Here is a 27,367-nt window from a genome sequence, read left to right as displayed (position 1 = left end):
TGACCAGAGAAGTCAGGGTCAGAACCCAGGACTCCTGACAGTGCTTACTCTTTCCATATCCTTTCATCAACACTAACCTTTTAACTTTTTATAAACTTATTGTGTTGTCATTTACCTACAGGAAACATACAAATTTAAAGTGTCCAACTTGATGAATTACCACAGGGTGAACATACCTACCATAAGCAGCCCCCAGGGTCAAGAGTTAGAGCATCAGCAGCACCCAGAATCTCCTATGCTTTTCCATTCACTACCCTGTTTCACTTGCCCCAAAGGAAACAATTTGGTATTTGAAACTTGGAATGGCCAGGCTGGAACTTGATAATGGGGAAGAGAGAGGGTACACAGGGTGTTTTAGACAGGGTGTTGTCAGCTGGGGAAACCACCTAATAAAGCATTGGAAGCTCTCAAGGTCACCGAGCCACTGGTGTGCCATGGCTTTTGGAGCCAGTCTTCTACCATGAGTATTCTAGATTGTGGATGTCGGGCTCTAAGTAACCTGCTCTCTGGATCCTGCTTGGTTTTGCCACCACAAAGGAAGGTTTTTAAATCAACAGAAGAGAATGTTAATTACATTGCCTGTTGTTGTTTTAAACCATTTTAAAACAATGATAAATACAGTGCTTTATTTATTTATTTATTTTATCCTCACCTGAGTACATTTTTGCATTTATCTTCAGATAGAGCGGGGTGGGGGTGGGGGGTGGATAGGGGGAGGAAGAGAGAAAGAAATATCTACGTGAGAGACACATCGAGTGGTTGCCACCCACACGACCCCAAGCGAGGCCGGGGACAAACTGCAATGGAGGTATATGTCCACTGGCCGACGCTCTAACTGCTGAGCCAAACTGGCCAGGGCTAGTGCTTTACTTTTTGTTCCAGAAAATAATCTGAATGTGCCTTGCATAATAGTCTGTGCATTGAAAAATAATCTATCCAAATTTCATGTGTCTTCTGGAATTTGTAATTCTTTATGATGGGACTGAGATGTTACTGTGGAATAGAAGTGTAACTTGATCACATTGCTGACAGGAGCTGTATACCCTTGGACAAGTTACTTAAACTGCTTCCCCATTTGTAAAATGGGATTAATAGTCATTCATGTTTAATAGGGTAGCAGTGAGGCTTTGCTAAATTACTGTATGACAGTGCTTAAGTAGGGAGCACTGTAAGGTTTGCTGCTATACCATGAAGAAAAACAGTATAGTGTTTGTCAGTGTGCTTGTCCTACTAGCACAGCAGCCCCTCTCTGCTCTTGATTTTGTAATATCTCCTGGTGTCTTTCATTTCAAAGGATGTTGTAAGTTTATGAAACCAAAAAATTAAATTGACTTATAAATATGTGTGCTTGACATAATTACTGGGCCAGGAAAACAAACCAGGGTAGGTAGTCAGCAGTTAGGAAGGAGATGGGAGTCTACCGCAGCCAAACTCGGTTTTTACCAGAGCAGCCCAGCAGATCAGGGCTGGTTCCTGGTAACCTGAATTATCTCTAGGCCTCATGTTACTAACCTTGGTTCCTAGGGTGAGTCTGTTTAGCCAGCCCCTTCCCCTCGCCTCGCCTCGCCTCCTTCCATAGATAACCACCTTCCTGGACTTGGTGTTTATCATCCTCCTGCAGGTCTTTTTTTTTTTTTTTTTAAGTCCTCACCTGAGGATATTTTTCCATTTATTTTCAGATAGAGTGGGAGGTAGAGATAGAGATATATAGAGAGAGAAACATCCATGAGGTTGCCTCCCACATGACCCCGACCAGGGCCAGGAATTAACCTCAACTGAGGTACATGCCCTTGACCAGAATCAAACCTATGAGCCAAACTGGCCAGGGCCTCCTGCAGGTTTTATACTTTCATAGATATACTGGAACCTTCATCAGTGTATGTAGTATTGTTTTGGATATTTAAAATATTTTACGAATATTGTATATATTCTTGGGTTAGTATTTTTTGGGGGGGGGCTCATGATGTTCATCCATGGTGACTGTGTTGCTGTTTCACTTTCACTGTAGCCTGGTATTCCGTTTATATCGGGCTCATTCTCCATTCTGTCCCTAGATGTTTGGATTGTTACCACTTGTTCTGTTTTTCTGTTACAAACTACTTCTATAAACATTCTTGTGCACATGGACAGCCATTTTTGGGGAGGATATACCTAGGAACAGAATTGCTGAATTGTGGAGTGTATATATTTCACCTTAACTAGAAATTGCTGAATTCCTCTCTAAAATGATTTTGGCAACTTATATTCCCCCAGAATATGCATTTTTTTACTTGAATCATTAACATTTGATGTCAAACTTTAAATTTTGCCAATTCGATGAGAGTAAAATGGTGACATGGTTTTCATTTACATTTCTACTTTTATTTATACTTACAGGTGATCTCATGCTAATCCAGATAGATCATATTACCACTGTTTAAAAAAAACTTCACATTTTGGATTAATTTTAGATTTATAGAAAAGTTACAAAGCTAGTACAGTGAGTTCCTATACACCCTTCACCAGCTTCCCCTAGAGTTCACGTCTTATATAATAAGTATACATTTGTCAGAAGAAATTAACATCAGAACAGTACTGTTAACTGGACTGCAAGCTTTATTTGGAGTTTACCAATTTTTCTACTAATTTCATGTTTCTGTTCCAGGATCCAGGTGACCACATTGCTCTCACTGTGATATTTTCTTAATATTCTCCTACCTCCAGCTGCTTGAAACAGCTGCAGAGTATTTCATTGCATGGATATGTCAGTTTAGCTAGCCTTGTTGATGGACACCTGTGTTTCAGAATAAGTGAGATGAATTCTGATGACACTTCAGGATGTTAAAATTGAATTCTGGCCATATTTAGATAGACTGCTTTTGAAAAGAAATAATTTACATTGCAAACAGAAACTTAATAAATAAGATCGAAGGAGACACTATAGCAAGCTTTTTTGGCCAGTCTTAGTGACATCACTTATTACAGGTAAAAAAAAAACAAATGCTGTAGGAGCTGTGGTGGCACACTGTCCTGCATATGTAGGGTCACCTAGTTTTCAATCTCACTAGTTAAGAACTTGAAGTTTGTCCTGCAATGTCACATGACATCTGGCCCTTGGCTGCCTCTCAGAGCTCTCTTCTCCCTTTCCTCCCATCAGGTCAGGGCTGCTGTCCAGCCCCTGGTGCCTTCGTGCTGCTCAGAACCTTTGCATTTCGTGTTCTCCCTGTCTGGGACGACCCATGTGGTTTACTTTCTCCATCCAGGTCTCTGCTCAGATGTTGCCTTATCAGAATTTCCCCCTGTGCCATTCTGACCTAGTCTTGCTCTTCTTTGACTTTGCTTCATTTTCTTCATAGCACTCACTACTACCTGGCATTATATGGTGTATTTATTTGTTGTCTTCATCCCTTGCTGTATCTGCAGCATGCACAACAGGGTGTGAGGTGTAGCCAAGCAGATGTCAACTCAGGAAGTGCTGGTAGGTTGGTGTGCACAACACTTAAATGTTAATAGTGTCAAGTCTTTATCACAATTAAGTAAAGCATTTTCTTTTATTTACTGACATGAAATTTAAGAGATTGTGTTTAGGAGTTGACAAATCAAAGGTGACTTTGTGTTTAAATGAAGCTTTGACCTTTATAATAGTTCATATTCAGGTTAGAGAGACCCCCAAAACTGGGAGAGGGTTTTAGTGGGTGGTAGGGACAGAGGAGTCTAATGTGACTTAGACAGATACTCCTGGTGGCTTTGATTTGAGGTAAATCTGAAAGGGGAACCGGCAATAAATTGAGGAAGCTATTTTTCCTTCTTTCTGTTCCAGAATTTGTTTTGTAAATGTTAAACTCAGTTCACACATTTCATTTTTGGGATCCCTACATACTTGTAAGTTATTGAGGGACTTCAAAGAGATTTTGTTTGTGTGGGCTGTATCTATCGATATTTACCATCTTATAAATTAAGCTGACAGAATTTTGTAAAATCCTTTAGAAATAATGATGAACCCGTTACATTTGACATAATTTTTATGAAAAATAGCTGTTTTCCTAAAACACAAACATATTTGGAGAGAAGATTGGCTTGCTTTACATTTTTGCAACCTTGGTAACACCTGGCTAGATTCCTGGCTGCTTCTGTGTTCAGTCTCTTCCAGTTCACCATCGGGAAAAGCTCCACTGTACATTGTGAGTGAAGGAGTGATAAAGGCAGCTGATGTCCTGGTGGTTTTATGAGAAGTTTGACCTCATGGGCCCCCTGGAAGGATCTCTGGGACCCTTGGGGTTCTCTGCACCAATCTTAGAACCACTGGTGTAGCTGATTTGTGGGAACCGTGGGCATCATGATACCTAACACTGAGAGTTTATTGTGTACCCAGCTGTGTTCTAAATGCTTTTTGCTGATGTAGTCCTCACAACAGCCCTCTCGAGGTGACAGCAACTGCATCAGAATACTGCGGGCATTCTAATTTATGCTGTGGTCTGAATTTCAGATTTGGCATTTCAAATGAAGGCAGTGCTGTTAAATATTAACTAAAGTAGGTTAAACGTGACATGTACAGTAGACATACATGTATCTGAAACTTTAATAAACAGTCACGTGGGACAAGTCCAGAACACTAAATTTCCCTAGTGGGGTTTACAGGAAATCTTTTTAGCATATTATTATGTTCAGGGACCACCCAGCCATTTAGCAAGGGTAGGGTAGGGCCTGTGCCAGTTTCTAGCTCACTTCATAGATCCTGAGTAGCACCCTGGGTTGGGTCTAGAACCATGCAGGGGTACCTTTGACCCCTGCCTGTACCTGTTCACCTGACTGAACCCTGGACAGTACTGCCAGGTGCTCACTTCATAGTCCACTGTGGTATCATTTATCTAAGGCGATTTAACTTCACCTCTGATCATCACCTGATAGGGTGACTTTGGAAGAAGCGCTTTGCTGGTAGGCGTTTGTACTGGACGGGAGTGCTCCTGAGTAAACCAGATAGGGATTTCTCTTCCCCAAATCAGTTATGCCATATGACACCACTTTTTCACAATCGAAGAAGATTGCATTCTTGTCCCCCGATATCTCAGTCACGGCACGGGGTGATTTGCCTGAGGACTCCTGCCTTCTCTACGTAGATAGATTGCTTGTCTTAAAAGGATCTGGCTTGTGAGGAAAATTAAAAAGCAAGGTGGTAGAAGAGGAGAAGCAGGGAAGAAAGAACCTTTGTCTTAAATAACAGAAATAATAGCTTATCTGGGCCAGAGGTGATGGGACATCAGCCGAGCGATGGATTTATTTTGTGATAAGAGGAATATTTGGACCTTACTTGCTCCAGGTCAAGGCAAGCTGGCTCTGAGGGTATGCTGTTCTGAATGAGTAAATGGGCAGTGTTTATTCTCCTCTGCAGAATGTTTTCCAAAAGCAGGATCCTGTAGAGAAGAGACAAGTAAGTGCCCTTTGCTGTAGAGGGTACTTGTGACACCAGCTCTGATCTGGGAGCCAGTGTTGCCTGATCTCTTGCTCTTAGGGGATTTAAATGCATGAGTTCTGAGAAATGTCTGACGGCAGGGGACTTGAGGCAACTGCTACCTCTCCTGGGGTTTTCCTCTCTTGGTTTCCTAGCAACCTGCCTGTTGCCATGGTGATACATTACCCAGAGGGCAGATCCACTGCCTTTGGAATGTTTGCTGGGCTCCTTGGTGCTGGGAGGCTGCATGCATTTTCTGTTATCCTTTCAATGGTAACTGGACTGAAACAGTATTCAGTATATGTTGCCTAAAATACTTAAAAGGAAAACATATGTTGTATGGCTAAAAATAAGACTGATTGCTTTAAGAAAAAGAGCATAAGATACACCTTTTAGGAAAGGTCCCCTTCATTGTGAGGTTGCTTTTCAAAATCTTTGGTGATTATATTGTATACATGGGCTTTTAAATATCCTCAATGAAGGCAAGCCTTGTACAGACTTGTCATTTGGAGACTTTTCTGGTGAATGAGGTAGATGATTAAGCTGGTATATAGTTAGGCTTAGGTTTGCCTGCAGACAACAGAGATCTAGAGTAATAGTGGCTTAAATATGACAGAACTCCTATTTGTCAGTGTTTAGGAGCCGGGCAGTCCAGGGCTAGTCCAGCCCAGAAGCACTCAGCCTCTTCTAGCTCGATGTTCTGCATCCTTGAGGTCTTGGCCCTTTCTTCATGTGATAACTTCTACTAACATCCCATCAGTCAGCACGTGGCCAGAGCATGCTGTGAAAGAGACTGGAAAATGTAGCTTTCATTATTATTATTATTATTTTAATCCTCACCTGAAGATATTGTTCCATTTATCTTCAGACAGAGTGGGAGGGAGGGAGGACGAGAGAGAGAAACATCAGTGTGAGAGAGACACATCAATTGGTTGCCTCCGCACCACTCCTACCAGAGCTGGGGACTGAGGTACGTGCCCTTGACCGGAATTGAGCTTGCAACTCTTTGATCCATGGGCCGAAGCTCTAACCACTGAGAAAACCAGCCAGGGAGGGAAATACAGTTTTTAATCTTGGCAGCCATGTGTAACTAGAAGTCTTGTTCCTTTGAAAGGACTGAAGAATAGATGTAGGGAGCAACTTGTCTCTGCCACATCGGGCAGTAATTGTTGCCTGAAACAGATTGCAAAGTTTAATTAACTCTTTTTTATATGATTTTAAAAATAACAAGGGAAAAAATAAATTCTGCCGAAGTATAAGAATTAGAATGTGAATGCCTGTGCTCGGTCATCCTTCCCCTCCAGCTTGCCGTAAACAGTCGTGTGCAAGTGATTCGGCCTGGTAAGTGCTGGGCAGCCTCGGCGCTTTCTCTGCTTTCTCACCAGTCTTCAGGATTCCCGAGAAAGGGCGCTCGTAGTGACCATGTCTGCAGGTAACTGTGTGAGTAAGCTGTCCGAGTCTCGGCGGCAGCAGACAGCAGACAGCAGAGCAGGGCTTTCAGCCAGGTCTGTCTACCCCTGTCACTCAGGCAGCAGTCTTGTTGCTGTGTTGCCTCCTCACCCTGCCAGTAGAGGAGAGGTTGTGAGGGGGCTGTTGGAAAAGGTGGGCTCTTCTAACAATGTGAACTATGGTAGCTTTATTGGGATCGGAGGGAAAGCAGCTGTAGCTCCAAGTACATGAATCACTGAAAGCGTTTCACCTGTGGGCACTGTTGGTGCCTTGCTGGGCACCTCTCCTCCTTGCTCATGCGGGACTTCCTGTTAAGCACCTAGGTATACAGTATCGACTCCTGGACTCAGTTCAGTGTGGCTTGTGACTCCTGGGTCTTAAATTTAATGACCAACAACTTCTGAGGTTGTTGCAATACAGCCCTCCAGGTCTTTGAGCTGCCAGTTAAACACTTGATTAAATGAAAATAAATAGAACAGCCCTGATTCAGCTGTCTGTGGAGCATCTATTCTGGACAAGGTAATAGGCCAAAGAAAGGTCCTGTTGCTACTACAGATGATAATGTAGATGATGATAATGATAATGATGTTAGTAGCACTTTAAAATACCAGAGAGATGATGGTAAGAGCATAATGGTGGAGAGAGGGAGTATTCTGGTACTTGAAAGTACGTAATTTTCATCTTGATTCTCACAGTCCACTAACATCAGTGGCTATATCTTAATTTCACAGAAGGAAAAAAACAAGCTCAGAAGGACAATGGACAGGACTTGGCGCCAGACCGTATTTCCTTTTCAGTATGCCACATTTGAGAAGCATTAATTTAGATGGTGGGTAAATTGCCTTAGAAGTCTTACTCTAGACCCAAGGTTTAGTTCCTTTTCATAGGAAGTCATCATAAGAGCACCTACAGCACACTCGGCTCTGATGAACTGACTCTCCCACCCTCCCAGGCTCCCTGAGGGTTTAGTCCAGAGCTGCCAAGCGCCCGTGGCGGCGTGGCTAGTCCAGCTGTGGCAGCTGTTCTCAGTGCAGGGAACTTCCATTATCACCTGTTTCTGGTAAGCGGCCTGCATGTGGAATGGTTTACAACATGTCTGTATGTTTTCTCCTAGGCCTGGAGAGTAAAAAGGGAACAGAGCACCTACCCCCTTCCTAGGGAAGTACAATGGAAGTCTTTTTAAAAAGCCCTTCTTGCCCTGGCCGGTTTGGCTCAGCGGTTGGAGCATCGGCCTCCGGTTCTGAGAGACCCGGGTTCGGTTTCCACTGGGGTCGCGTGCCTCGGTTGCAGTTTGTCCCCGGCCCTGGACAGTTGTGGGGGTGGCAGCCACTCGATGTGTTCCTTTCGAGTCGATGTTTCTCTCTCTCTCTCTGTTCCTCTCTCTCCCTCCCACTCTACCTGAACAAAGAATGGAAAAATGTCCTCGGGTGAGGATTAAAAAAAAAAAAAAAAAGCCCTTCTTAATAAACTGAAACTTGCTGGTAGGGTTTCAGGGTCTCTGAAATGCTAAGTTCTCTAATTCAGCCTCCTGGAGTTTTGTCATTGAGGGCTTGAATGCCAGGCCCTTCAGCTAAGGAGTATAGTGCTTCTTGCTCTGGAGTAGTGTTCGCGTCTTAGTACGGCACACATTCGGAAGCTCTAGGGGTCAGACAGCATTCTAAGAACTTTCTTCGAGTTCAGCACATTGCCTCAGAGAAGGAAGTTGGTATTTGGGGGCAGAGTGTGGGAGGATGAGAATAGAGATGAAAGCTTTGCTGGGAACATATTTTGAGAAATAACTCCTCAGAAAGTGGTTTAGAGTAATAGTAATGTTTATATATTGGTTGTGTATTAACACTGAAAATGTCCTTTGCCTCACTATTACAAGAATTAAGACTTGCAGCCCCTAAGAAGTCTTCTGGCCCTGCTCACCACTCAGGATCCCTCTTTCACAGAATTCCTCGTAGGTCGGACCTTCTGATTGCTTCTGCTGTGGAGAGCTCATCACTTCACGAGGGAAGACATTTCCTTTTTATATTCCTGAGGGTGTTAAATGTGTTCCTGACCTTAGGCTGTGGTCTGAGACCACACAGAACAGGATCCACTGTCGTGTGATAAGTAGAAGGTGTCCTTCACCTATGAAGATGGCTGTGTGTCTCCCAAACATTCTCCTAGCTGCACCAGGGAACTCACCTTCCCGACCGTGTCATGGTTTCACAGGAAGCCACGCGCTCACGTGGAAGTTCTGCCCTGCCTCTGCCCTGCCCTGCCCTGCCCTGCCCTCCACTCCTGCTGGCTTGGGCAGCGTGGCTTCGGACCACCACCTCCATCCTTGTTTTGTTGGCTCTTGCTGTTTCCTCTCCTCTTTTAGCCTAAGACAGCAGTTTTCAACTTTTTTCATCTCATAGCACACATAAACTAATTACTAAAATTCTGTGGCACACCAAAAAATATATTTTTGCCGATCCAACAAAAAATAGGTGTAATTTTGATTGATTTACCCCAAAATTATAATGGTGATTACCTACCCTTTTTGCTTCAAAAAGATTTTTTAAAAATCAGGAGCTTATACTCGTATATAAGGATTTCTCGTGCCAAGGTGAACCAATCAAATGCAACCTTATTATGCAACGGGACCAATAAGATGCAACTGTTTATGGTTCAAGACAGGACATTCACGTGGACGGCTATTGTTGTATTATTTTTTAAAGTTTGACACTAAGGGAAAAGAGGTCAGTGCCCCTGACTGGTCAGGTATTGCATATTTTAAAAATTCTTGTGGCACAGCGACTGACAGGCCTGGCCTAAGAGACTTATGTTTCAAATCAACCCTGTGAGTTTCATTTTCCTGGCTGTCATGTTCTTTTGGAGTCCTTCTGTTAGCCTCTCTGTCCGCCCTTGCTGCTGCCGCTCCTCGCTTGGACATTTTGGAATGAGCTCTCGTTCCAGTTAGGAGCCCTGTGGTCTGCATCTCCCACCTTGCAGTCCTTCTGCCGCCGTGCCTGGGTTGTGAAGACACTCACAGCTGTCGCCCACAGGACGGACTCATCACGTGGGGATGAGCGTGTCAGATGATGACTTTCCCCTGTGCCCGAGGTCTGTTTTTGTAGCGTGGGCCTTTGCCGCTTCCCTTTGCCCCACTCCTGGAAAGACAAAGGAGAATTCTTCCCCTTTGACAAAAAGAACTGCTCTGCCTGGAATGTTCAGCAGTTTCCCCTGTGCCCTTCTGCTTAGCCAACCTATACCTCTTAGTCTTTTAGGTGCCAGATCAAATTCATTTTGAAGAAGCCACTTGTCGCTCCCCCTGGGCAGCTAGTCATTGTCTTTGCTGCTCTGTGTATGTGGCCCCCTGCTTTTCTGTTTTACTTTGGGATCTGCCCTTCCCACTGCAGGGTCATAGAGCCCTGCCGGTTCACATCGGTCTCCCTCCTGAGGGCCCTGAGCTTGGCCCAGTCAGTGTAGTTGGTCATCCTGCCTTTGACCTAGTTGTTTTCCTACTTCCGTGGAGAAAACGACGCTTTGAGCGCACAGCGGGGTCCCTGGACAGGGGTTGTAGTACCTGAGCGTCCTCTGGATTGGTGTGAGGATTTTGTGAATAAATACATTTTCTGGGGACAGGATTCATGTCCCCACATATTCTGACCCACTGTTTGCTTCCCTCTCAGGAGATCAGCTTCCAAAATAAGCACCTGAACCTCTCAACAGGTAGCTCACTGGTGTCTCAGCCTCACATGACTGATCCTGAGGATACACATTTATTTCTCTGTCAGTATACATCGGGTCATCTTAAGAGATCACATCTGCTGTATACCACAGACCATTTTTATAATATACATCTTTATAAATTTGGCTTTAGGTTGGAGGTAAATGGGAATGTTTTGCTAAGAACTGTATTTCCAGGGGCTGGGACTTTAGTTTCATTTCTCAGCATCCATGAAATCTGTTTTAGGTTTGACTTTGATGACTTCCAGATCTACCAGATTGGCACCATGCGTGCAGGCTCTGAGGTGGGGGGCTTGCCTTGCTTGATTAACAGACCCTGTGGGACTGGGAAATGACCTTGGGTTTGTTAGCTGCGCCATTCTCAGATAAAAGGGGCTGCCCAGATCATTTTTAGTCCAGAATAGCCTGCCCAAAACAAATAACAAAGTCATTACTACAAATGATTACTGTTAAAAGTTCCTAGAAGGAGTAAACGAGCTACAAAGTGTTTTTGCTGCTTGGGCCCATGATAGTTTTCTGAACCTGATAGATTTGGTCATTTGTAGCCAGTTCCTAGCTGGGATGGTTGGAGAAAACCCTTGGATCAGAGGTCTGCTGGACTGAATATTTGTAAGAATGGAGAATGCTGGTCAGGCCTTGTGCAGAGAGGACTGCTCACTGACCCTGCTTCTGTCTGCTGATGGCCATCCTCTTTCTGGCTTCCTGTATACCACCGTGTGTTCCTTTGTCTAGAGACTAATTTTCTAGCTTCCTGTTCATTATTCGGACTCCTTTCTCCTAATTTGGAGGTAGAACCAGGCAGTGTAGTTTAGTGGGTGCTTTTCAGGAATCCTGGGGTCCTAGTGCCTTGGAGGAGCATGGCAGGTGCTGGTGGGAGCTGCCAGGTCTGGGGCTCCCATTTGTGTTGTCCCTGTGGCTGCCACACTCCCCAGAGCACTTACTCTCATGACATAATTTCTGTTCCCTCCCGCCACTCCAGACCAACAGCTGAGGGCCAGCCCTAGTCTAGTTTGGCTGCCTTATAGGTTAACTAAACTTTCCTGGGCCATCTGGGGAGCTCAGAACTGTTTTGAACCTGGCATATGTTTTCCCATGGAAACCAGAGTTCAAACCAACAGTTTTTGGAATGTGGCTCGTTCAGTTGAGTTCATGAACTGGTTGTGGTGGTGATTTTGGCTCCCAAGGGACAGAGAAGGCTGTAACTTGGGCAGCAGATTAATAATGCATTTGCTGGTCTCAAAGGGTGCAGAAAATCTGGCTTGAGCTTTGCTGGGGACATGTGACTCAGTCTTTGTGTGAGTAGTTTGTGGATCTGCAGCTTTGGTTGAACAGGTAGTAATGATAGCATTTCATTTCCTTCCCTCCTCTGAAAGGAGAGCACCTGCAGACCTAACCTATGTTATATGCTGTGTGTGTGTGTATGTGTGTGTGTGTACATGTCTGTAGAATTAGCCTGTCCTCTCTCGGCTTATAAGTGGAAGCAATAAGCAGCATGACTCCTGGGGTTCTAAATCTATTTCTTCGGTGGCTGTGTAGTTCTCCCAGACCATGGGGAACCATGGTGCCGTCTGCTGGACTTTGCCTTCTGCACAGTCCTCCGTCTCCGTGTAGCCTGGTGTAACCTGTTGCTTCCTAGTGAGGGTTTTCCCCATTTTTCAGTTTCAAAATCAAAGATACTATAGACCTCTTTCAAGAAACAATAGGAACTCTTAAGGTAGTTTATAAAATATTTTTAAAAATTAGCCCTGGCCGGTTTTGCTCAGCGGTTAGAGCATCGGCCTGCGGTCCGGAGAGACCCGGGTTCGGTTCCCGCTAAGGGCACGTACTTCGGTTGCAGTTTGTCCCCGGCCCTGGTTGGTCGTGCGGTGGCAGCCACTCGATGTGTCCCTTTCACATCGATGTTTCTCTCTCTCTATCTCTTCCTCTCTCTCCCTCCCACTCTATCTGAACAAAAAATGGAAAAATGTCCTCGGGGGAGGATAAAAAAAAAAAATTATACACACACAACATAACATTGGGAGTTAAGTAACAATTTAGCTAACCCCTCTGTTGCTTTTCTGATTTTTGTGTAACTCATATAATGTCATATTCTTGAAATTTTTTCTATTATACATTATCTGTATATTTAACAGCTACACAATATTTTAATAATACCATTAGTTTTGCCCTGGTCGATTTAGCTCAGTGGTTAGAGCATTGGCCCATGGACCAAAGAGTCGCAGGTTCGATTCTGGTCAAGGCCATGTACCTTGGTTACGGTTCTGTCCCTGGCCCTGGTCAGGGTCGTGCGGAAGGCAACCATTTGATGTGTCACTCACATCGATATCTCTCTCTCTCTCTCTCTCCCCTGCCCCCTCTCTACCTCCTACTCTATCTGAAGATAAATGGAAAAAATATCCTTGGGTGAGGATTAAAAATAATCACATCGATCTCTCTCTCTCTCCCCTGCCCCCTCTCTACCTCCTACTCTATCTGAAGATAAATGGAAAAAATATCCTTGGGTGAGGATTAAAAATAAATGAATAAATAAATAATATCAGTTTCTCTTTTTGTCTATTCAAACTGCATCTACTTTTTTTTAATATTGTGAATTAAAGTGTATTGCTTTTTAAATTTTTAAAAAATTTTGACAGTATTATAGATGTCTCCCATTTTCCCCCCTTTGCCCCCCTCCATCTGGCAGAAGTTGATTACTTTATTTTTTAAATATGTTTTTATTGATTTTAGAGAGAGAGATAGAAATATTATTGAGAGAGAATTATTGATTAGTTGCCTCCCACCTGCCCTCTACTGGGGATCAAGCCTGCAACTGAGGCATGTGTTCCGGGAATTGAACTTGCGACCTCTTAATGCGTGGGACAGTGCTCAACCGCTGAGCCACACCAGCCGGGCAGAAGTGGATTACTTTTTGAAGAGGGATTTTTTTTTCTTGAAATACATTAGTATATTAGGGAATATCAGGCCCTGGCTGGTTAGAACGCTGTGCCAGTACACGAAGGTTTCAGGTTTGATCCGTCAGGGCTCAACCAGTGAGTGCATAGGTAAGTGGAACAACAAACCGATGTTTCTCTCTCTCTCCCTCTGTCCATCTCTCCCCTCCTCCTCCTCCTGTCCCCCCTTTCTCTCCCTCTCTGAAATCAATAAATAGAAATTAAAAAAAAGAAATACAGTCACACTACCAGCAGCATTATAAGAATGCAAAAACATGGTACCTTTAATCTGCATTTCTCTAGTCTCCAGCAATGTTGAACCTTTCTGGTTTTTCCTAATCCTAATCTTTTTTTCTATGCCACAGTAGCTGAAATGCTGTGCACCTGGTTTTGAGTGGACACTTCACTTTTAACATGTGGTCTTGCTTTTTTGTTAGTAAACTTGTTGATGTGCAAAAACTCACACAATTAGGTTTGTAAAGAGCTTTTCTATTAGAACATTAAGAATCATTTTTCTGTGTAATGAGGATATAAATCTTGGTGGTTTTCCCTACAGATTAAAACAACAAAATTTTGGCTCATTTTCATTGGACAGAAGTTAAAATCTATATTTAAATGCCAGCTTTCTGTGGTTTCTTTCCTTGCATCATGGAGTGTTTTTCTAAGGTTATAAAAGATTAAAAGGTTTGATACTCTCTAATACGGTTTAGAAATAGTTTGAGAGGGAAAAAGTGAACCAGATAAACTAGTCCCTAGCTTCTTGTCTGGTTGTGGTGCCTCTGTGGTTTGCATTTCATATAGCTGGGTGAGGGGCCAGATTAGTCCAGCTGAATGCCAGGGCCAGGCCTGAACCCTGGTAAACAAGTGAGGTGGACCTGGTGCAGGGAACGAGCCAGCTCCTCACAATGGTTTTCCTTTTAGCTGCAGCCAGCCCGGTCCTAGGCCTGAAAGAATGCACCCGAGGCTCGGCGGTGTGGTGCCAGAGCGTGAAGACGGCCGCCGACTGCGGGGCCGTGAAGCACTGCCTGCAGGCCGTCTGGAGCAAGCCGACAGTGGTGAGTGCCCTTCGTCCTGTGCCGGGCCCTGTGCTCGGTCCCTTCGTATCATCTGTAACGGCTGCGCTGACAGAGCACAGGCTCATGTTGCTGCTCCTCACGGTGATCCTGTGAGGGAGGCAGGACCTGTTGGTGGGCTTACCGGTTCTGCAGAGGGAGTGGAGGCTGGAAAGGTTAAGGTTCCAGTCTCTTGGTGATAGAGACAGGATGGGTTCTCCCAAGCCCACGCTCTGTGCTCTGTGCTGCCCTTCAGGCCTCTGCAGACCCCACCTCTCCACCCCAGGGAGGCCGCAGGGTCACGGCTCCCATTCCCAGCGCTGGGCACACGGGCACAGCTTCCGTCCTCGGTCATGCACCCAGAAAGCAGATGCTCACTCAGCTTCTCAGATCCTTTCCCCCGTTTCGAGGTTTTCTTTCTCTGCCGCTCTCAGACGGCTGCCTGTTTGGGTCACTAATTCAGACGCTGGAGCTTTAGTAGATATTGAAAATTTTATTTCCAGCTGTAACCAAACTGGAAAAGATGCCACTGACTTTCTTCATCCTAACATTCAAATATTCAGATGGGGCTCTTAGCACTCATGGGGATGCTCCAAGTGACAAACCTCGGCGTGTTCTTCACGTGACCTGAACCCTCTCACGAGACGCCGCACTTTGTGGCTCACCCCTGACTCACTCTGGGGTGTGCGCTTCCTGTGGTGCAGACCAGGCGTGAAGGAAGAGTTCAAGTTCTAAAACTTGTCAGTGGCCCATGGAACTCAGTAAGAGAAGACTAATTAATTATATAACACTGCTCTTTAAGAAATATTTTCAGAATTCACTGGAAACTGCCCTTTGTGGCCACAGTTACTTTCGGATTTGGCCTCTAATTTGCTTCTGATCTTGTTTTTAATACTGCTTCCTCTTTCCAAGTTAAGTGTGTGTCAGGTGAGGACTGGAGATCTTTCTCTTTTGAGGACAGCCTCATGAGTGATGCCTGACTCTCTTGGTTGGCCCCATGCACATTATTGGCCTGACTAGGTCCAGAGGTTCAAACTGGTTTCTCTGAATGCAGCTGAGTTCATGGGCATTCCTTAATCTTACCCCGACACATTAGTTCCTTCTTTGTGGTCGAAAATCAGTTGATACCAAGAAGGGAGCTCCCCAAGAGATTTGAGAACCAAGTAGATTTCCCATGGTCCTGGGCCATGCGGGGCCCTGGATGCCGAGGCTTGTCGGAACACTGGGGTCCTTGCCCTGAGCTCTGGAGTGGTGACATGGCCTCCACTCGAACACAGCCTGACCAGGAAGCGGAAGGCCGATGGAGTGCAGGTAGCCTGCTGGTGTGAGTGCGCAGGGGCGTCGGGGCACCGGCCTGGCTGGGGCTGCTGCCCCGCCCCGCCCCCTGGAACTCGGTGCTGATGTTGGTCCCGGTGGTGGTACATGCCCAGCTGGTTTTCTCTGATTTCTGCAGCTCTGATTTTTACCTTTCTGAGCCTGTTTCTGTACAGAGCTGTTGTGGGCATTAATAGGAAATTTGGCTCATACTGTGTGCACCAAGTAAGATGCTGAGAGATAGAGGGTACAAGGAAAGGGTGTCTATCCGTTAAAAGCACAGAGTAATCTGGTCAGTTACACTGATCCTTCCTCTGTGGTGTCTGAGTGCTTCCTTTTTAGGTTGGGGAGCCTGAGTGTCAGATGTAGCCATGGTCATGTCCCTGGTTAGATACAACGGGGGAAAGGCCAAGGGGCTTCTCAGCTGTGTGCAGCGTGAGCCATGCCTGCAAATACAGGTCTCTCTCCCTCGTGTTCTTTCCTCTTAGAAATCCCTTCCCTGCGACATATGCAAAGACGTCATCACCGCAGCTGACAACATGCTGAAGGACAATGCCACTGAGGTAAGCCGCCCAGGTGTGTGGCTGTGTGAGTGGTGGCTTTGTGGCCACGGGCATCAGTTACTTAAAAGCTGTGACTTGGGGAAGCAGGGGGCCTAACAAGGAATGGTCCAGGCCCAGGTAGGATATAATTAGGTCATGTGGGCCACATACTGTTTCTGTCATAAGTCCCTCCCCCCCTCCCCAATCTTTTAAAAATGTAAAAACCATTCTTAGTCATAAGCTGTACAAAACAGGCTGTGGGCCCCAGTTTGCTTCCCCCACCCCCCGGTGTTCAGTGCCCAAGGTCGGTTGTGATTTTGTATTGCACGCTGTTAACCCTTGGGTCCATTTGGCTGTCTCTGCTTCCTCAGAATGCCCTGTGCCGGTGAGACTGCCGGTCGGAGGATCTGCTTCCTGCCCCGTTGCTGGGACAGTTGTGGCCCCACTCGCCCTCTCCCAGGTCCTCTTCCGGGGCGGGGGTGTCACTCTTTTCCAGCCTCCACTTTTCTGGGAGCTGTGGAGGGCCTCCTGCTCCCAGCCCATTTGTAAAGCAGTGCACCCTGACTCCCCCTGGCCTGTGTCCTCTCCAGCAGGAGATCCTCGTGTACTTGGAGAAGACCTGTGACTGGCTCCCTAAGCCGGACATGTCTGCCTCATGCAAGGAGATAGTGGACTCCTACCTCCCAGTCATCCTGGACATGATTAAAGGACAGGCGGTACGTGCTGGAGATGGGTCTTCCTTCAAGGCACCTCTGGGGTCTGGGGAAGTACCAGACCAGAACAGAGTGATTACAATGGAAAGTCCGTTCATACACTTGGGTTTTCTCAACAGCTCTTTACTACATTCCTGACGTCCGAATGGCTCTGGCACGGCAGAGCCCTCTGTCTGTAGCTTTCAGGGGTCGGGAAGAGCACAAGAAGTAGGAGCTTACAGAATTACTGACACATTTCTAGGTGCTGGTTTGATAACTCCTGTGGGATCTTTAACGGTCCCTCCGAGCGAGCAATTCATTTCATTTCTGCAGTTTTTATCCTAAGGAGTGAGTCAGGGAATGTACTTGCGGGTTCAGCTACAAGGGCGCTCAGCCTTCATTCAGTAAGTATGTGCTGTGTGCAAACCAATGCCCCAGAGGTTGGGCTCTCAGCAATGAGCAAGGAGCCAGGCTTGAGGGATTTGAGAAGATCCTAAGAAAGAAGACGTGGTTAAAAAACTGAGAGGGGACCAAGGTTTTGGTAAGGAACGTGGCATTACATCATGCATGTTTAGGCCATGTTTAAGGATTTCAAGTGAGTAGGAAGTCCTTGGAGTTCAAGGAGAGGGGTGTCATGATCATAGGTGCCTTTTGGAGAGGGTTTGGTCTAGGCCCCACCGATTGGAAGCTGAAAGGGGGACCTGGAGGACAGCCAGGCGTCACATGTGCTGGGGGCAGTGGAGATGGCAGGTGTATTTATTTTTTAGAGGATAAATGGACTAGTGGACTTGTTGGCGGAGGGGATGTCTTCCCGGTTTCTGGCTTGAACTCCGGGGAGAATGGTGCTCAGGCCATTGCTAAAATGGAGATGGGGGAAGTGGGCTGGGCGGGTTAGTTTGCGATGCCTGTGAACGGTATGCATGTGTGAGTCCAGCCAAGAGATGAGGAAGAGGACGTGTTCTGAGGCGCCAGGTGGCTGTTTCGTCTTCCCTTGGAGAGAAGATTTCAGCCGGACTTCTTTCCCCTCCAGAGCCATCCTGGGGAGGTGTGCTCCGCTCTCAATCTCTGCGAGTCTCTTCAGAAGCACCTGGCAGAGCTCAATCACCAGAAGCAGCTTGAGTCCAATAAGATCCCAGAACTGGACATGGCTGAGGTGGTGGCTCCCTTCATGGCCAACATCCCCCTCCTCCTCTACCCTCAGGACGGCCCCCTCAGAGAGCCCCAGCCCAAGGTAAGGGGTGGCCTCACGCGTCCCTCTGCGCCGGAGGAGACGGGGAGCGCAGTGCGCGCGCAGCTCTGGGGGGGGCGCTGCGCCAGCCAGCCTTCAGGTGCTGAAGTACCTGGGTATTTAAACAGGTTAGAAACCTGGGGTTTTAAAAGTATGCGAGTATTTCTCGTCTTCCCGTTAAGTTTTACTAAAATCAGTGCCCAACCGATAATTTTGAGTCTGTAAAAACACATTATGAACTACTCAGGGAATCTCACGCCAGTGCTGCGGTTGTGAGCGCGTGAGCAATTCCCAGGAGGTGGAGTCCTCGTAGTTGCTCTGGGAGGGTGCAGGGTTTGCAGCCTAACCGCCCCGTCTCCGCAGGCTGGTGGGGACGTTTGCCAGGACTGCGTCCAGCTGGTGACTGATGTCCAGAATGCCATCAGGACCAACGCCACCTTTGTCCAGGCCTTGGTGGAACATGCCAGGGAGCAGTGTGACCGCTTGGGGCCTGGCATGGCTGACATGGTGAGCCTGGTTTCTTCCTGGGCTCTGGAGACACGAGTGGGGGAACCAAGAAAACTTCACTTCCTGGGGTACCGTTTTAAGTTCCATCTTTGGGGTTTTGAGGAACAGATTGTTCACACAACTCCCATTTCCTTCTAACTAGAAAGAAGCTGGAATAGGTGGTGGGTTCTTAAATCCTTTGTTGGTTAATTGCACTTGTATGTGTAACAAAACTCTTGGGACAAAATAGTGGAAGGAGACCACTTGGGTGCAGATTTCTTTTCTACCCAGTAACTTGGTGTGAAACACTAGAACCACTGTTCTTTTGTTTTGTTTTGTTTTGTTTTGTTTTGTTTTTTTATCCTCACCCGAGGACATTTTTCGATATTTTGTTCAGATAGAGTGAGAGGGGGAGAGAGACAGAGAGAGAAACATCGATGTGAGAAAGACACATCGACTGGCTGCCACCCGCACAACCTCAACTGGGGTCAGGACTGCGACCCAACCAGGGCTGGGGACAAACTGCAACCAAGGTACGTGCCCTTAGCAGGAACCGAACCTGGGACTCTGATCCTCGGGCTGATGCTCTAACCGCTAAGCCAAACCGACCAGAGTGCCTTTTTTATCTTAATAAAATTTGCCTAGAGCAGACATTTACAGGAGTCTACTCTTGGGTTTGGAAATGCTGGAGGTTTTTTTTTTGGTGTGTTGTAGCCATTAATTTTACTAACAATTTGTTTCTCTGTCCCCAGTGCAAGAACTATATCAACCAGTATTCTGACATTGCTATCCAGTTGATGATGCATATGGTAGGTGGTGGGGGAAGTTCCTCATTAGCATTTTTCTTTATCTCTAACTGTAATTTACAGGGATTTTGAAAAGTATGTGGTTTAGTTTTTCTTATTTATCTTTGAGTACTAAATTGAGCCACAATGAGCTCAGCTGACTCTCCACCTAAGTGAACCACCTGCAGCTCACGACCTCCCCTTACCTTTCCTAGCCTAGCCCACACCGCTGTGCTGGTGCCCTCTGGTGGTTCATTTGCCTGTGCATATGTGGGCTGGCCATCAGATTGCTAGCATTTGGCTTTTACCCTGGACCTCTTGGCGATAGTCTTGGTCTGTAGCCCGAGAATTGCCATGTTGCAGCCTGAAATCCGAGGAGGGGAGACCCCTGCCTCCTAGGGCTGGCCCTGCACTCTGCAGCAGTGTTAGCTTGCGTGAGTCCGCAGCTCGCTCACCCGCCTCTGCTGTGTCCCAGTGGGAGGGGCGTCCCTTCCTCATTAGAGACAGAAAGTGTGGTCGGCTGCCCAGCTCCACACAGAAAACTCGTACAGAGCAGGGTGGTCTGGAGCATCATTCCACTGGGGACATGCTCTGGCTTCCTGAGGCCTAATCTGCAGGGTTGGAGGGTTGAGTTGCACTCTTTTCTTTCTGTCATGCTTGCTTCTCATTATGTTGAGATGGGTCTGCAGTCCTTGAGTTTATTCTCTGACCAGGGGCTGTTTTTGTAGTTTTATTGGAACACAGCAATGTCCATTTTGCACTGCGGCAGCAGAGTTGCGTAGTGGAGACCTTAATGCCCCCAAGGCCTGAAAGGTTTACTCTCTGGCCCTGCTCCAACCACGCAGGACTCCAGTCACAGTAGAGGTTATTTGGATTATCACTCATACCTCATCTTGTTCTGAGGCAGCTTACAAAGACATGCCGTTAGAGTAGGAAAAAATAAGCTTTGATGTGACTTGATCTAATTAATGTTTCCTTATATAGCTTACTATAGAGATATTTGTCTCGTAAAAATTATACTGCATATAAATTCTTTGAAAATGTGGATAATACTTCCCAAATTAAAAATCATTTGGGGTTTAAAAAAAGTCACTGGGGTCATATTTTATATACTACTTCAAATTTTGTAGTTTGCATTTTTAATCTAAAATGATATTGGTCATTAAATATTTTGTACAAATGATTTTTAAGTGACTACATAATATTTCACTGTGTGACTGGAATAATCAGTCCCTGTGGCTGGGTATTTAGATTGTGTTCAGGTTTGCCCTTGGAACAAAAAGCATGATGAACATTCCTATGGCCAAACCCTGTTTTCCCCCTTAGTGTATAGATAATTAAAACTGGAATTACTGAACCAAAGGGCAGTTTTTTGTTTTTTTTTATTAATCCTCATCCAAGGACATTTTTCCATTTTTTGTACAGATAGAGTAGGAGGGAGAGAGAGGAAGAGAGAGAGAGGGAAACATCGATGTGAAAGGGACACATCGAGTGGCTGCCACCCGCACAACCAACCAGGGCCGGGGACAAACTGCAACCGAAGTACGTGCCCTTAGCGGGAACCGAACCCGGGTCTCTCCGGACCGCAGGTGGACGCTCTAACCGCTGAGCCAAACCGGCCAGGGCCAAAGGGCAGTTTTTGATACGATGTCTCACCGTCTCCTGGGCTGGCCTTTGGCCCCTGGGAGTAGATTGCTGGAGGGAGACCTGGGCAGTGGAGAGTGTGGCTCGGGTCCCTCACTCCAGGTGTATTTTATAGCACACACCTCTAATTGGGCATCCCTGTGTCTTGTTTCATTTTGCTGCTCAACACCAACCTGAGGGGAGGGCCTTGCAGGTGTGGGGTTAGGCTTCTGGGATGGAGAGCCCTTCATAATGTGGCCTTTTCTGGGAGCCTGCTGCCGAGTGTTGAGAACCTGATTTGGTGTGTCAGGACGTGGGGGCGGTCACATGAGCTGGAGAGAGTGGCCTGTTCATCAGGGAGGCCAGAGTGGCTGCAGGGTCTCTGTGCACTCAGTAGTAGGAACAAGGTAGGTGGCTGATCTGTGACTGCAGGGAAGGTTCCCCGAAACTCGTGGTGATGCCCTACACCTGGTTAACTGCTTGATTGTTGTTGTTTTGACTTTTTCTTAACTGTTGTGTCCTTTCCTTTCTCTCATTTTTACCTCCGATTTCCTGGTTTTTGTTCAGCAGCAGGATCAGGTATGTGGTGGGGTTGCTTGTAGTAGCGGTCTGCTGCTGCCTATAGCTCCTGTGCTGCCTGTTTGTACGGCAGGGTCCCTTCGGCGTCATCAGCTGGCGGCGAGCTTCTGCACCTCTTCTCCGATTCCACACCTGAGCTGTTGGGTGCCATCTCCCCTTCAGGGGCCAGAAAACAAAGCCAGCAGAGCTTCACACTGGGCCAAATCACTGCCCAAGTGGGCCATATGCCAGGCCCCCAGTGTGATGCTGGGGAACCATGGGTGGTCCTGGAGATCCCTCAGCTTCCCGCACTGTAGGCCTGACTTCCGGTGGGACCTTGTTTCCGGCTTGACTGGAGAGCACTGCATGTCTTTAGGCCTGTTTTCCGTAACCCCAGGAATGCTTCTCCTGCATGAGCAGATCACTTACAAATAGTGAGCAGACTGTTACCTCGTCTGCTGGATCCAGAGCATTGGAAACAATCTCTTGATTGCGGCTTCTGCCTCCCCGGTGATGGGGTTCTGCGGGTTGCGGAGCCACATCAGACAGCCTGAGAGCTATGCCGCCCATGGCGAAAAGGGGGCACGGAGCCATCAGACCAGACTGATGGAGCCAGGTGCCCTTTGGTGCCGTACTGAGCATTGCCTCCTTCTGAGCACTGGAACTGGGGATTTTTCAAAGGTTTTTTAAATCTAGGGGGAGAAGACTTTGGCTGAAATATCTGAATTTTCACTTAAGCCACCTCATGGAGCAGAACAAAGCTGATCTGAGACGAAGCAGCCACACCTCCTGAATCTGTCTGTTTTCTAAAAAGCTTGCTATATCCTGGCCACATTTTGTTATCTCTCCGTTCTTAGTGTGCCACAGACAGGCTGCTTCAGACACACTTTCAAACTCCTCCAGCCTTAATTCTAGAGCCTTCTTGGTATTAAAACAAGATGAACCATAGCCATGGTCTAGCTCTCTTCCCGTAACCGGTCTCGTTTTTAGCAATCCTGCTCCCGGTGCTTCATGGTTTGGTGGTGGGAGGCAGATGCCATCAGACCCAGAGCTGGTGGCTGGTTGCATTTGGTTTACAAAGTGTGCAGAGTATGTACAGTCCTTGCTCCTGGCTACCGATAGTGAAATGGTCAAGAATTTGCCTAAACTACCTAGTTCTCTGTGGTTTGGTGTGTGGTTGGGAAAGGGGTTCAATCTGGTGACTTGAAAAGATTTATTAATTTGGGTGACTGGGTTTTGTGTTTGTGCAATTGTGAACATAGAATGTGGTTTTTATCAAAGCTAACATTTCCCTCTAATGCATAATTTTAAATGGTCTTGCCATTGAATGATTCGGTGTGGTTTTATTTCTAACACATTCGGCTGTTAGTGTATGAGCACAGTAGTTCCTCCTCGAGAGAGAACATAGAGCTTCCTTCCTTCCCCCTGAGCTCGACTGGAAGCAGGTTGTAGAGCAGACCAGTGCACGGAGATGGCTCATCGCCCATTAGAGGTGTGGGAGTCTTGCTTCCCTGGGGTGCTCCCTGGTTGGAGCAGAGATAGCGGTTCTGTCTGATCTCCCCCAGAGCTGTGTGTGGCCTCCTTCCCTACATGAAACTGGTCCCTCTGCAGTTGCGCAAGCTCCTTTAATGTGGAATCTTTATGATGTCAGCCCTTGACATTGGGGCCAGGGTGCTCCCCAGGAACCCTGCCTTTAGGCATAGAGAGGGGCTTAGGGGTGGTGGGTGCAGGCCTGCATCTGACTGCTTTTTCTGGACTCTCTTCAGCAACCCAAGGAGATCTGTGGACTGGTTGGGTTCTGTGACCAGGTGAAGGAGATGCCCATGCAGCCTCTGATCCCTGCCAAAGTGGTCTCGGAGAATGTCATCCCTGCCCTGGAACTGGTGGAGCCCATTAAGGTACCTGGTGTTACTGTTCTGTGCTTGCCAGCGCCATATTGAGCACGCTTGTTTCCTTGGTTATGAATTTATTCGAGATCATTTTTCAGTGCCTGGCTCGAACCTAACCCTCTATAATGTGCTCTCTGTGACCTTCCCCACACAGTAGCCATAGTACAAACTTTGTATTTCCAGGACACGCGTGGGCTTGTACAGAAGCCCCTCTGGTTGTGCTGTCTACACGCACGGGTGTCTGTCGTATTGTACTTGGAGAGCCTCCTTTATTCCATAGTCAGCTTACATTCTGCACATCCTGTGGGTCAGGCCATGTTCTAGAGACTGAGGCCTAGAACAGCCCACCTGCAGTGGTGAATACACTTGTCCTTGTGTTCATGGGGCCTGCAGTCTAATTCTCAAGGGCTCTGGCCACATGATGTCTTAGCACATGGCACATACATACACATACTTCTTGTTCCAGAACTTCCATGTCATTCTCCTTTAGCTGACTGGTCTTCCTCGGCTGTCTTCTCTCAGCAGGTTAGTGTGTGGACCAAGGAAGGGCTAAGGTGTCAGATAGAGTTAGGCAAACACTGCTTTCGTCCTGTCGAGATGCTGGTAGGTCCTGGCCCACCTGCCTGACAGAGTTAGTGGTCAGAGGAGATGGAGAGGTACAGCTTGCATTCTAGTCACATGACTTAAATGTAAACCAAAAAAAAATTCAGGCCCTGGCTGGATGGCTAGGCTGGTTGGAACATTGTCCTCTGCACAGGGGTTGTGGGTTCAGTTCCTGTACAGGGCACATACCTAGGTGGCAGGTTCGATCCCTGGTTGGGGTGTGTGCTGGAGGTAACAGATCGATGTTTCTCTCCCCCCCAATCCCTTTCTCCCTCTCCCATCCTCTTTCTAAACATATCTTTGGGTAAGGATTTTTTTTTTTAATTTAGTTCATTGGTGACAGCTCAGTAGAGACGTAGCTAGTGACGGCTATGTGACAGTTGACAGGGAGAGAGGATGTTCCTGTTGTCACAGAAAGGCCTATTCGGCAGTATTGCTTTATCAAAGGCAGGCTCTAGAAAAGCAGCTTCAGGCGTTGACGAGACTTGAAACTCCAGAGCAGACAGACCTGCAGTGGGTGTGAAACTGGCTTCTCAGTAGTAGTGACTCCTTGCTTTGTGCCCGTCCCCCTCCCCCGACAAACGCTGACGGGTGATACAGGTGTGAGCGCACAGCCGCGCATGGGCAGATTGGGGGGCCGTTTCTCTGCTTTCACTGCAGCAGGAGTTCCTGGACGTTTTCACCGAACTATAATTCCTGGTTTCGGGGGAGTGCGGTGAGGGTGAGGTGGTGGTGGCAGAGGGTTGGCGAAAGGGCTGGGTCTCCCACATCATAGAAACGAGGGACTGGAACTTAGACACTGGGAGGGAGCCACACATCATTTTGAATTCAGTAGAAAGTGGCCCTTTGTGGTATTAATCTGTCCTTGGCCTCTGTGTCCCCTCTTCTTTAGAGGAGCAGGACCAAGGGGTGAAGTGAAGGTCTCAGCATTCAAGTGTTCTCCTTTTACCCTCTTGACAGAAGGACCTGGTCCAGGCCAAGTCTGATGTTCCCTGCGACTTGTGTGAGTACGTGGTGAAAGAGGTGGTCAAGCTGATGGACTCCAACAAGACTGAGGTGTGTGGATTTCCGGAACCTGCCTTCCTGGCAGAGGGGGGAGCTCTCCTGTCTCTCTTGAGCTAGAATGGCTTAGTGGGAGAGCCCTGCAGGAGAGGTGGGCTCTGCCCTGCACCCCAACCTGGGAATCTGCATCCCCACTTCCCACCGGTGGGTCGCTTGGGCTGGGGCTGGAGGAGGCCACTTTGCCCTGCTTTGTAGCTCTCGACTTGTGCAGGAGGAAGCAGCATCTTGCTGTTGACTGGTTTCCTGATCATGTTAGTATTTCAGAATCTCTCCCATCCTGACCCAGCTTTCCATCATCCCACATGGTCCTCTTGTGTTTCAGGAAGAAATAATTCATGCTTTGGATAAAGTGTGCTCAAAACTGCCCAAATCCCTGTCCGAAGAGTGCCAAGAGGTGGTAGACACGTACGGCCGCTCCATCCTGTCCATCCTCCTGCAGGAGGCGAGCCCCGAGCTGGTGTGCAGCATGCTCCAGCTGTGCTCCGCCCAGGGGCTGCCCGCACTGACTGGTGAGCGGGCGAGCGAGGCCGCTGGCCCTCGGGGGGTGGGAGGCCCTGCTGGCTCTGAGCCCGTGCTCTCTCGCACAGCACACGTGACTCAGCAGAAGGACGGTGGCTTCTGTGAGGTGTGCAAAAAGCTGGTTGGCTATTTGGACAACAACCTGGAGAAGAACAGCACAAAGCAGGAGATCCTGGATGCTCTTGAGAAGGGCTGCAGCTTCCTGCCTGACCCGTATCAGAAGCAGGTACGCCCTGGGCTGCCTTCTGCCGGAATCCGAACCTGCCTGGGGAAGCAGAGGCTGAGTGTTCACTGGTTGTACCCTTGACCGTTTCGAAGCCACTTCTGCCTGTAGGCATGGAGTCCAGTGCAGTTTTCTCAGAGGCTGTCTGTTGGCTCAAATGGAGCCACTGGGGAAAGTGACAGAAGCAAGTGAGGCTGAGTATGGGTGGGGCGTCTGGGGCCACTGGGCTGGCAGAGGCAGGAATTCTTGTAGAAGAGCATGTCCAGCTCCCCTCCTTTTAGGTCCCCACTCTGCTTGGGCATGTCTGGACCCGGACCCCTGTCCCTGTTTACTTCACAGTGTGACCAGTTTGTGGCCGAGTATGAGCCCGTGCTGATAGAAATCCTGGTGGAGGTGATGGAGCCGTCCTACGTGTGCTCGGTGAGCTCTGCCGTGTGGACCCTGGAAGGGCTCCTCTGAGGTTTGGGGCCATGGGCCAGTCACTGGGATGGGGCGTGGGAGAGCCACGAAGGAAGAGCCAGGCTTCCGGGCCCCACCTCTGTACTGGGCAACCCCGATGTTTTCTGATAGTGCACATCAGAGCTCTGATTCTAGCTGCTTCTAGAAACTGATAATCTCAGTTCTGAAAAGGGTTGGTTTGGTAGGTCTCATTCTTCCCTCTTTGCCCCTTTCCCACCATGTAGAAAATTGGAGCCTGCCCTGCAGCCCGTAAACCTCTTTTGGGGACAGAGAAGTGTGTCTGGGGCCCCAGCTACTGGTGCCAGAACATGGAGACAGCAGCCTCGTGCAACGTGAGTAGCTCGGCAGCGGTCCCGGGCCTGCCTCGGCAGGAGCTCGCTGGCCGTGCACACACCGGGCGAGAGAGGAAATCGGGCTGACTCATGGCGGCCCGGCCAAGGCAGGGCTAGCTGTGTTCTTGTCTTGAGGAGGGAAGGGTAGGGGTAATATTCTTTCCTTTTTTCTGCTTTCTTGCTTTCGCCTCCAGTCCCCTTTGAAAGGGTCAGATTTGCACGCAGTACCCCAGGGATTGCACAAGGCCTGTTGGAGTCATTGCCCTAATTCTTGCATGAGTCCTCATGCCGCTCGGGGGTCACTTTTGCCCTCGCTGGAGCCTGGCCTGAATCTTCACCCAAGGCCAAGCAGAGCTGTTGTAGAAAGGCCGTGAGAGTTGGCACCTGCCCTATAGCCCCAGGGTGCTGTGACACCATCCTGGCTGGGTGGCCAACTATTGGGTAACCCGCGCTGGCTGTTTTCCTGGGTGGGGATGTTTGGACCAGCCTCT

At 47.7% G+C, this 27,367-nt stretch overlaps 1 protein-coding gene across 6 annotated transcripts in view; it reads left to right on the top strand.

Annotated features, from left to right (window-relative positions):
- Positions 1-27,367, top strand: part of LOC118632664 (prosaposin) — a 31,211-nt gene that overhangs the window by 2,238 nt on the left and 1,606 nt on the right. For 2 of the 6 annotated variants that reach the window (XM_036265890.1, XM_036265894.1), the window contains exons 2-14: positions 14,431-14,564; positions 16,364-16,438; positions 17,008-17,133; positions 18,140-18,340; positions 18,701-18,844; positions 19,576-19,632; positions 21,799-21,810; positions 23,556-23,687; positions 25,242-25,337; positions 25,666-25,852; positions 25,931-26,088; positions 26,425-26,505; positions 26,769-26,876. In XM_036265890.1, coding sequence (XP_036121783.1) covers positions 14,431-14,564; positions 16,364-16,438; positions 17,008-17,133; positions 18,140-18,340; positions 18,701-18,844; positions 19,576-19,632; positions 21,799-21,810; positions 23,556-23,687; positions 25,242-25,337; positions 25,666-25,852; positions 25,931-26,088; positions 26,425-26,505; positions 26,769-26,876 — 1,511 coding nt within the window. Of the gene's footprint in view, positions 1-7,660; positions 7,707-14,430; positions 14,565-16,363; positions 16,439-17,007; positions 17,134-18,139; positions 18,341-18,700; positions 18,845-19,575; positions 19,633-21,798; positions 21,811-23,555; positions 23,688-25,241; positions 25,338-25,665; positions 25,853-25,930; positions 26,089-26,424; positions 26,506-26,768; positions 26,877-27,367 lie in introns of those variants that run through there. The other 4 variants (XM_036265895.1, XM_036265893.1, XM_036265892.1 and 1 more) reach the window with 4 other exon arrangements.

This window comes from Molossus molossus, unplaced genomic scaffold, assembly GCF_014108415.1.
Source record: "Molossus molossus isolate mMolMol1 unplaced genomic scaffold, mMolMol1.p scaffold_m16_p_17, whole genome shotgun sequence".
NCBI lineage: Eukaryota > Metazoa > Chordata > Mammalia > Chiroptera > Molossidae > Molossus > Molossus molossus.
This window is presented reverse-complemented; position numbering and strand designations above follow the sequence as displayed.